The sequence below is a fragment of the Dreissena polymorpha genome, chromosome 5, assembly GCF_020536995.1.
Source record: "Dreissena polymorpha isolate Duluth1 chromosome 5, UMN_Dpol_1.0, whole genome shotgun sequence".
Taxonomy (NCBI): Eukaryota; Metazoa; Mollusca; class Bivalvia; order Myida; family Dreissenidae; genus Dreissena; species Dreissena polymorpha.
In genome coordinates this window covers 12,405,021-12,416,416 of record NC_068359.1, presented here as the reverse complement: position 1 = coordinate 12,416,416, position 11,396 = coordinate 12,405,021, and the positions used below count along the sequence as shown (strand labels likewise).

General features: G+C 32.1%; 1 protein-coding gene across 1 annotated transcript; it reads right to left on the bottom strand.

The window, feature by feature from the left end:
* Positions 1-1,860: 1,860 nt before the first annotated feature.
* Positions 1,861-7,916, bottom strand: LOC127882231 (EGFR adapter protein-like). Its single transcript, XM_052430762.1, has 4 exons — positions 7,877-7,916; positions 3,750-3,836; positions 3,025-3,196; positions 1,861-2,482 (listed from the first exon to the last, which is right to left on the bottom strand). Exons 1-4 carry the CDS (start codon positions 7,903-7,905, stop codon positions 2,279-2,281), a joined length of 492 nt encoding a protein of 163 aa, XP_052286722.1. The 5' UTR covers positions 7,906-7,916; the 3' UTR covers positions 1,861-2,278.
* Between the last annotated feature and the right edge of the window lie 3,480 nt (positions 7,917-11,396).

Below are 11,396 nucleotides of genomic sequence, written 5' to 3'. Positions count from 1 at the left end.
TTTTTTTTATGTACGACCAGTCGGACAAGCTAGCCCGCAGTTTTACTAGCCCGACCACCGATCTTACTAGACAATGTCTGTCGGACGTGCCTTAGTGTCGAACCCTGAAAATCGATGCTAAAAACACAAAAACATGTTTAAACTTTGATGACAAACGAAATTACAATGAATGTTGTTATACCTTAATGAAAAATGCTAAAAACATAAAACTGAAAATGCATAAGGCAGTTTATAATATATGAATGTTTGAAAATGGCACTGGCTTTAAATGCTGACGTCTTTCCACAAACAATGTTAGGTTTGTTCTAAGAATTGCTTCACATTACAAAACTGGATAATACCTGTAGATGTAATTATGGATGTAAATATGCTTATTTATCTTGGACATTCAACTGAAAAAAATGTTGCTATCTTGTCATGAAAAATAACAACAACAAAACTCAAATAATTATCAGCTAAAAAAAGATTTCATATTTGACTGCCAAAACCAATGTTTGTGATAAAATAAGCATAATTAAAATCAACTATTTGAATTAATAACCACAAATTCTTTTCCAACTCTTCAAAATTTATAGTCCATTCCAAACTCAAACTAAAATCATTAAACCATGAATTGTAATCAATGCTATGTAACGAAATTAATATTCACAGCAACAATGAAACTAACAATCTCAAAAACATCAGTTTTATTCTTCCTAAATAACCCTAACAAGGTAAACGTAACAGTGGCATATTTGTGCGACAGTAAAATACTATGCAATGTCAATGGTAAATTTAATAGTTTAATTTACAAAAACATTTTCAATGAACGGCGATGTGGCAGTACACTATATCTGAAGATTTACTACAAATAAACTTCTATAGAATCCTTTAAACCCACCCCATGGTTTAATCCCCCTAGATAACTACTTAACAAATATATTAACTTGTAATTTTTTTTTAATGATATGCCATGTTTAAAACAAATACAATCTGCATGATATCTTCGTACAATGTTTATACAACGTATATACATTTAATGATGGCAACCCTTATTCAAACATTTAATATTTATTGAACATATATGCAAAGACGTTTTGACTAGAATACACAATACATAAATATTTCTATTGACATGTCAAACAACAAATACTGGTATTGCTTGAAAGCAATTACACTGATATAATGACTGACAAAATATAATTGATCTTCGACTTCTAACACAAGTATTCAATACATTATATTATGTATGAATATAAAAAGTGCTTCTAAGACAAACCTACAGTATGTTTATTTTTTAACCACTTAAGTCATTCAATCATGAAGACTAATTTTGCACAATATAACATGCAAAGCAATCATCAATTAACATTTTCATCTCAAAATGTCAGTTCAACCACATTTAAGAGATTGTTGCCTCCAAAAATTTGCTAAATACTATATTTTTTAGACGAAAAATCCTCCATGCTCTCGAAATCTGACTCGTAAGTTTTGTGCAACGAATATCACAGACCAGTTATCTACACTTGGTTCAAGGGAGCTTATGCAAGCACTGCACAGTTAAATCTGTATTCACATTACTTCCCTTTAATGATTGAATAATTAACAGTTTTCTCCCTTGACTTAAGTCTATAAAAGCAAGCTGTTGGCAGATATCACATGTTCTTTGGTACGTTTTCCGATGCCTAAATTCAATATTAAGGCTAATTATCAATTAATTTCTTATGACATTGAATTTCCACTGACACAACTTTTCATCAAACGAATTTTGTGTATCTTCATGTGAATTGGATTTCAAATCTTGATGCCTCATTTTCCCTGTCACTAATGAAGCCCCTTTTTCACAGAGTCACTTATGCAGTGTTAACCACTTAAAGATCTACGTCTCCAAATTATTTGTTGAATATCATTTTTTCAGGGTTCATTTTCAAGACTATCCCTTCAAATGTGACTATTTAAATGTCATTCTGTAAAGGCCTGAAGCCCCAAGTTTCAAGGCTGCTCTTTGAATGTCACTCCTTCAAGTACCTATTTCAAGGTTACTGTTTTAAGGGGCCAAATCTCACAGTCAAGGACAAAACCAAAAGGACATAGCCTCCACAGTCACTTTCTCAATGACCATGTTTTCGGAACAAAGCATGAAGGTCAGTTATTTTCAAAGCTAAAAGTTTCTCATTTCCAGTTTCAAGGTCACCATTTCAAGTTCAATTTTTCCAAAGGACACAATTTCAAGGTGCTCCACTTTCCGAAGTTGCCTTAACTTCTTAAAGTTGCGTTTAAATGTCTTTTTTGTCCGAGGTCACTCTTTCAAGGCCTCCATCATGGAAGAAAAGTCTGCAAGCCTTTGGTAGTCCGGGTCCTCCTCCTTGTCGTCCTTATCACAGTTCTTGAAGGCAGGGTTGGTCGTGTCACGCGGCACCTTCAGCGTACAGGGTAACATCTCCGCCATGATGCTGTGGTGCGTCACCAGCGATACCACATTGGACCACTCCTTGTCCAGGCCCTGCAAGAGCAATCTATAGGATAGCTGATTTCTTAATTAAAGTGTAACATCTTGTGAATGAAGGCCAGCTTGCACCCCGTTGGTAAAATTTCAAATAGTTTAAATTTTCCTATAAATATATCATTCTTTACAAGCAGAAAACTTCTAAATATTATGTATTATTGTGGATAATTCAATTGATTTACTTGTAACTATAACTTGGAAGAAAAATGATTTCTTTACATAATCATATCCTTTATTTTTGTCATATGATTTGATGTTATACTATGAATTGGATGGATTATCAATAAAGAAATTCCAAGCGTTAGGTATGGGTGCTCTAAAACCAGTTTAAACTCCCATGCAATGCTATGCTTAGAAATGACTATTTCAAGGCGGTAACTCCAGTTAGTTTCATTATATGTTGTATGTGTGCTTCAGTACTGTTTTCAGTTTTTGGTCAATTGGGCACGTTCCTTTAATAAACTTCTCTAAGTGATTAAAAGAATTGTTCCAGCTGATGCGACTAGTGTTTCACTTTGCTTCTAGCTGACAATGCATACCTTTAACTTAACACCGTCTGCAGTCTTCATAATAAGATAGTGTGAGATTCCGGATGGGTTGGAGAACTTCGGCACCCGCACGGAGAGGGCAAAACAGCCTGGATGGGTGGAGCTGTCTCGCACAATGAAGGAGCCGATGTCTTCCTGGGATAGGATCTCCAGGGCAACATCCCTGAAACATGGGTGGAAATCATCAGACAATGCACAGGAATGTGCAAAACATTTTGTGACTTGAAAGCCTAACCATGGGCGAAAATCATCAGACCTTGGACATATTTGACCCTTGAGACCCATAGCATGGGTGGAAATCGTCAGACAATTAACAGTAATGTGTGGCATATTCTGTGATTTTGAGCCATAACATGGGTGGAAATCATAAGACCGAGGACAATAATGTGCATCATATTGTGTTCCTTGTGGCCAAAAGGTACCTGTTATGAGAACAGTAATACCCCCTCATTCTTAAGGGAATACCAATTAAGTTTTTCGCCAGGAAACAAAATACCTGTGAAAATCAAGATTATTTTTCTGACTTCTTGTTTTGCTTCTGTTTTTGGTCTACTTACACATTGCCTGAGCAAACTTAGCCAACCTAAGTAGTTTACAAGGCACTAGAAGCTTACTTACTTAGGCCAGACTTAGATCTAAACTTAAATCCCAAGTAGGGGTTAATGGGCCATGAAAATGATTTCATGACAATCAACAAAATATTTGGCCCCCCTTACCTGGGTATACCGGCCTGGTACCACAAGGCATTGCGTAGTGTCTCGTCCTCTATGTGGCTCCTGTCAAGACCCATCAGGGACTCCAACCTGCAACACACACATGCTCTTAATTAGTTTTCGGTTGTGAACCAATTTATGTCAGCACAATAGCACATCACAAGCCCTGGGCTTATGAGACCATTAAAAGTCATGTGATTATTTAGGCCTTGGAAACTGTAGGGCTTAATCAGACCATCAACCCTGAAAATGTTGTTAAAAATACATTCGAGTGATGTGGCATAACACTTTACCACTTAGATACCAATTTTGACGCATTTGTAGTCCCATCGACAGTTAAATTTAATTAAAAACTGTAAAGAGTTAAGTCAAGGCTTTTTGAGGCCATGAGAATGTCTTGTGCCTATTGTAACCATTGTAACCATCAGTAGTCTAGGGTTATTGATGAGATAATCAAAAGTCTTAGGTTAATTGAGACCTTCAGTATTTTTGAGCTTATTGAGACTTTCAAAATTCTTAATTATTTTTAAAATTTACTAGTAAGTTTTCTTTGTCCTTTTTTATTTTTATTTCAGGAACACTTATTATAAGAACCTTTTCTTTAACTATATATAAAGTTCGGGCAAGTATTTGACTTCAATTCTTTCTGGTACTTGTACTCAAATAGAGCATTAATGGACAGGTCCCCACATCAATGAAGAAATTATCATAATTATGCTATATTAATTTTTCCCAAAACAGATAAGGTGAAACAAATCTTCATATTTACGATAACACAGTGGCCTATACACGCATACCAAGCAATTTTATATCAGTGAGCTTAAAAAGTTCATGCAGGCAACAATTATAATTATTTTTTATCAGCAAAACCTATTTTGTTCCTTTGAGGATAAAACAAAATGTGCCCTTCAAATCATTTATACTGAAACCCTGATAACAGGGGTTTCAATTTATTGAATTGTTCAACAGAAAGAATAGTCACGTGTAAAACTGCCACAAGGGATAGTGTTATTGCGCTACAGAACAATTTAAGGAATGCATTCTTCAGACAGATGGGAGGTCTTCTTCATGAAAACATAATTCACAACCTTAACAATGTCACAGTATCTTGACAAACAAATCCCCGGGTCCCTACAAGAATACCAATAAAAGCTAATGGCCTTAATTCCGGACTTCCTTTTGTCAGAATAAAGTAGCTGAACATTGATGACATGCCATTTAATTGAATTTGATGAATGGATTTTTTAAAATTAAATTGACTTGCCTGTAAGTGTGAAGGGAGCACAGTTTTCTAGGTCATGAAAGTCTGCGTTTATCGGGGAAATAATTATTGGTTGTGAGGAGGAAGCAGAAAAGAATGTGCCTTAATCCGTCATCAGGACTTTAACATGATAACTCACAGACAACAGAATTTTATTCCAGAGAATAATACAGGAGATTGACAAAGCCCATTACAGAAGATATATCACTTTGACACTTTTTTCAAGCAGAAAAATTTGTTTCATGTAAATTCTTTCTTTTAAGAACAACCAAACACAATCAAGGTTTTCACAGTTTGACAAATTCAGACTGTCTAGTTCCTGGTTGTTGATACACAATTCATTAAAAACAATAGATTCCATCCATGTGTCCGCTACCGGCATTGTTTTTCACAACTTATAAAATATTAATAAATGATTGTTTGTAATAAATAAATTAATATTCTTCCACTTAATAGTGTCATGAACATTGCTTGTCATACTTTATGAAACAACAAATTACTTGGGGGATAATCATTTTATTATATAACAAGTACAAACTGGGCAAATACTAAAATGTTTAACAACAGCAACAACAGAAACCACATAATCTGTCATAGGGTAGATAAAAGGTCAAACTTTTAGGATATTTAAAGATGTTAATACTTTAAAGTCAGATTTTTATACTTTTACATCACCATCAATGGAGACAAGGCCATACAAAATAAATATACCATCTACTTAAGGTTTTTGGTAGATTAAATTAAACCAGAATTGATTTGTTATTAAAATGAAAAACAGGAATTTTTGTTGTCACATGAAAGTCACATGAAATTCATCAGGCTTTTCAACTGGAAGCCAATAAGATATAATTTATTTCAATGGCCTATCATTATACGTCTATCAATGTGCAGTAATTTAAAGATTGCAGACACCATTTGATTGATATTTAATCAAATGAAACCTAGATGAATTAACCTATAATTATTTTCTTGTATACTCTATGTATCACTAGAATTGATTTTGAACTTTGGAATATGAAGTATTCTCAATAACATACCTTTCAGTAGGTTTCAATTGGAATTAAATTGCTGGTAAATAACATAAATAAAATTTAATGAGTCCATTAGTGGGAAAATATATACCTATGTTGAAATGTTAACATTAATGGCAAACATCTTCAAACGCACAATGCCTTTAATAGTCTACGTTTTACAATAGTTTAAACTATGTGTATACAGTAATTATTGCAATTATACTCTGGGCTTTGCACTGCATAGCACACAATTCTGAAACAAAAACTATATTTTAATTTGACAAAAGAGTTGTCTCCATAAAAAATATATTTTGGAATAGATTTTTTATTTGGACAAGTAAACAATTTCATTATTCAACAGCATTTAATAAACTGATGACTTGATCAACATTATATCTTGATTGTTAATAAATATGTCCTAAAATAAAGTCATTTACAAAATTAAAAGAAATTACATGCTTAATATAAACAAGTTACAGCACATATTTTAATATTTCTAGTGATTTTGTTATTGCTGAATTGATCATCTTTTTTAATTTTATCTGTTGCCGTTCTGGTTGAACATTCTATTTCAGTTACCAGGGACATTAATGAACATATTAATGACACAGAAATATAATTCAACTTGCAATATTCCTTTATGCAAAGCGATCTATTATACCTTTTTCCTATAAGCTGTACATTAAACTATAAATACATTTAATTTACTGACAATCGTATTGTTATACATAAATTAATTTTTGGTGATGTGTTCATGGGGCAAAAGCTATACTAAATTTAAAAATGTTGTTGTCGAGTTTCCATCGAAGCTCGAATCATCATCGTGTGAAGATTGTATGGCAACATTGCAGTAACTTTTCTATGCACGACCAATTTCAAATGGCAACTATTTCAGCAATGCTTCAATTACTGCGCTGTATATCATCACTTCCATCTCGCACACTACACTACGATCAATTACAAAAAAGGTCCCCTATTCACCTTCAATAACCAAATAGAGACTTCACCGTTTGATTTATGCTTCACCAGACGGGCTTTGATATTTTAAGATAGCCCAAGTTGAGTCACTATTTAAATGCATGAGTGAGAAGTAAATTTTAGTACCACTACATTTCAAGTTCATATATAATGTTGTGACTTTTTTCACTGAATTCAGCCGTTGTATTATGTTGCAAAATAAAGCTTAACAAATTGTATCTCATATACGGCCAGTCATAAAAAATGGTCCTTCTTAAATAATTGATTAATAGAGACGTAAAACATGTAGTAAATTTAAAATCAATCTTTAATAAATTATAATGTATCCAACATGAATAAATTTGCCATTTATTAAATTATTTTGTAAAAATTCATTAAAATCTTTTATGTATGTAAATGTGCCTATTAAAATGTATATAATTCATGTTCTGAATAACAGAACACTGTGCACCATAAATTAAACATTGACAAGTTAAGTACTTTACTACATATAAAATTAGTAAACTGTGGCAAATGTAATATAAAATGTCAATCTGAATACCCTGTATGAATATATCATTAAAATTGAGTGTTTTTTAGTAAATCACGTATTAACAATGAATAATATGTGTGTTCAATACTAGAATTATAATAAATTTATAAATTTATTGCCCTTTTAAATTTATTTATTATTCATTAATAGTTCATATTTTTACCTGCTAACTATTTTATTCTATGCCATAAATAATTAATATAATACTTTATTTACGTTTGGTGAGGTCAATCGTTTATTATAAATACTAAAAAAATTCAATGAGCACATAAAATTAAACATTGCTTTTTTTTTTTAAATTGATTTATTTTTAAATATGTTTAATCAAATAAAAAAAATATCTCACCTTGTGAACTTCCCTTTCTTCTTTCTCATTTTCTTGTCAAGCCATTCTTAAAGATGGCTTCATGTCATAATAGTAGCTCTTGGCATCGTGACAAATTATTACTTAAACTTAAATTTTGTTAAACACAATATTTCTCATCGTAACACACAAAAACACCTTCCAGTCCTCAAATTAAGTTCAAATATGACAAAGTTATGCTCTACCACTGTTATTTAAACATATATAAATAATACATATATATTTCACTCAAATATATTGTCTTGATTAATCAAGTTACTTCACTAAAACATGTAAACCAAAGTTCCACTCCTACATCATTTTAGTACAGTATGTGCCTTACTAAGCTGGCATGCACATATATATAACTTCTTTACAAACACAATCAATATTGTATGACTTTAATCTGCTAAACAAAAGCTGTCAAGCAATGCAGAAATCTTTAATATGCCCTAATATAATTGTACTAAGGATTATCTGTCAGTAGACATAATCTCTCTGTTGTCTGCCAGTTGTCTCTGGTGAAAACAGCCAGTAACCTAACACTGCAGCGAACACCTCCCTGTGTCTTTTCTGAACTCCGACAGACAGGCCTCCCGGGTTGGTTCAAAGACCAAAACACAAATATAGATCTATATTCCTCATAAATAGCCCAATTGTTTACCATATTTCTTCCAATTAACACTTCAATGTAACTGAGTAGAACTGACCGATAAAGTTTATCTATTTGGAATATTATCAGCACCAAATGTTTGAAATGTATCAATCCAGCTAGTTATTTCCTCCTCCTTTAACCCATACAAACACTATTTCTTGCACTCCTGCGCAAGAATTTTGAGTCACAACTCCTGTTATATTCTTTCTAAACCCTCAACAATGTCTAACAATCACTGATCAAGAATATTGGTCTTCATGTTTTAAAAAATCCTACTGCTACCACAAAAAGTTAAGCTTTTAATTCTCAAAATCCAGATGTTTTTAAAATCTTAAATTTCAAAGCTTCTGCGACAAATCACCACAAAAACGTTGCAGCAAAGCGACTCAGACTCAAGAATCGATAACCAATTCCAACAGCAGGCGAAACGTAACGAGACACCTTCCCACCTGCGACCTGTATCAGTGTATCGCAACCTCGCATATCCACTCATGGTAATCAGAATTGCAGTTTGCCGGCAGCACTTGAAACACCAGTTAAAAGCCCAATCAATACCTCCTTTAAAACATGCAAGGTAACTGTTTACAGGGAAATGATACACTGACTTAATTATTTTACATCAGTAGAAAGTTACTGTAACTGTTTTTGTGTGGGTGTGTTTGTCGGTTGTTGTTTTTTTATATTCTCAAAATTAACACTCCCATTTCTTGCATCACATAACTAGGACATATTGCTTTTTATTTCCTAAATATGATGTGACTTGTAAGAAGTGATTTGCAATGATAACTCCATTGTAAATTGTGCAAGAGAAAATGAAAATCCTGTTTTTCAAAGTTAAACACACTGGCTAGCGGCTATATTTCACAAAGGCAGTCCATCACTTCACTATCTTCTCTACATGTAAATACAACTGGTCATGAATTTAGCGTCACAATTTATGTGACATGAAGATGTGACCAGGGACAGGTAAATCAATAACTAACCCAGGTGTATACTAGACTCTTCACAGCTTGTGAGCCAGAAAATGAGATAATCTAGAGAGGATTATGTTTCAGTCAGCTAATATTGTTTTGATGATCAGAACAGAATAAATAGGAAAACAAGTTTTTTATAATTATGTAACATACAATAATTACATAACTTTTTTATAGACAATATGTACATAATAGTGTTGTTGTTGTTTTTAAATTATAAAACAATGTTTGACATTATGTCATGTCACTATGCATTAACCTCATCCATGTTTATTTCTTGTATATTTAGATTGATTTTTTTCCAAATGATATATGTTGTGTATTTTACTTTTAACGCATGTTTTTATAATTTATGAATATTTAAGACGATTGGATAGATATTCTTAATTAAAATCAACTATTCTGCTCTGTTCTGTTTATATGATGCTATATTACAGAAAAAAATTCCTGTCACAAACTGTATTATTTGTTTACAGTCAGGAGGGTTGCGTCTTAATTAGCTTTAATTGTTTTGATGATGCTGCAGATTATAGAAAAGTTTAGTTGACTAATTAAGAAATATTATTATACAATTATGTTCATAGTAAATACAGGATTCTATAAAACTTAAAGATTACTGGCTATATATACAGGGAGCTTTGCATTTATTTAGTAAAAATAACTGCTTATTATTAAGACAGCACTTTTAAATATATTGGGGCAAGAACTTTGTTACTCATCATGATTTATTGTTATAATAATTAATGCACATTTTTTCCACTTTTGTTTACAATTTCTTGATGACCGATTCAATGAAAATTTTATGCTTGGGAGTGTATGGTTAAACTAAGCTGTTTAATGCAATTTCATTAAAATTGATAATAATTTTGTTTTGCGAGAACTGTTATAGCACATTAATATATATTTTTGTGCTAAATATTACAACACCATTGGCAGCAAATCAATGTTTCATAATGAATACCTCAATAAGTTTGGTTTCGTTAAGTAATTACTAATTCAATGGATTACTAATTTGTATTTTGCAAGAACAAATTAAATTAACACAGTTAACATATAGATACATCGTTGGAGTAACAATTGTTATAAAACACTACACCATTTGAAGCTAAGACATGAATAAATGAAATACCCCAAGGAAGGTCAGGTTAAAATACATTATTATATATTCATGTTATTGATTACAAGTTTTCCTTAGCAACTAATTAATAGAAAGCTTATCAACACATTTTCGAATACAATAGATCATATAAATGACAAAAGAAACTTAGATTTTAAATTAACTATTGATTATACAGCTCACACGTTTTGCCATTATGCTGAAATGTTGATGTAGGCATTAGATATTAAAGCTGCATTGCCTTGCTAGTAACATAAATGATATCATCTTTATTTAGAGTTATTTGAATAGATTTGGTACGCACAGGTTAAGGTAATACTAAATTCAGATTATAACCCCCAATGAAAGATATTAAAACGTGTTCTTTTAGCCATTAGCCTATTTGGCACTGATCAAGATTAAAATTATTTTAGGAAAACCGGGATATATGCACGTGCGTAAATAGTAACTTGTCCCAGATTAGCCTGTGAAATCAGCACTTGCTAAACAGGGACGACACTTTAATCTTGCAGTGTTTTTTTCATTCAAAATCAGGTCCGGTAATCCACCCATTCCCAAAGAAAAAAGCATATATTTTATTTTTCCCATATGGGAGCTCAAATCCCAATGCAATGTTTAAAATACAAAACAAGTTCAACATCTATATTAGTATATTAGACTCCCATATTAGTTCAAATCAATCTATATTAGTTCAACTCCCATCTATATTAGTTCAACTCCCATCTATATTAGTTCAACTTCCCATCTATATTAGTTCAACTCCCATCTATATTAGTT

Coding starts and splice junctions, on each gene's coding strand:
- LOC127882231 (XM_052430762.1), bottom strand. CDS start 7,905: ATGAGAAAGAAGAAAGGGAAGTTCACAAG. Junction 3,837..7,876: donor AAGAAAGGGAAGTTCACAAG/GTGAGATATTTT, acceptor TGTGTGTTGCAG/GTTGGAGTCCCTGATGGGTC. Junction 2,483..3,024: donor CAGACGGTGTTAAGTTAAAG/GTATGCATTGTC, acceptor TTGCTCTTGCAG/GGCCTGGACAAGGAGTGGTC.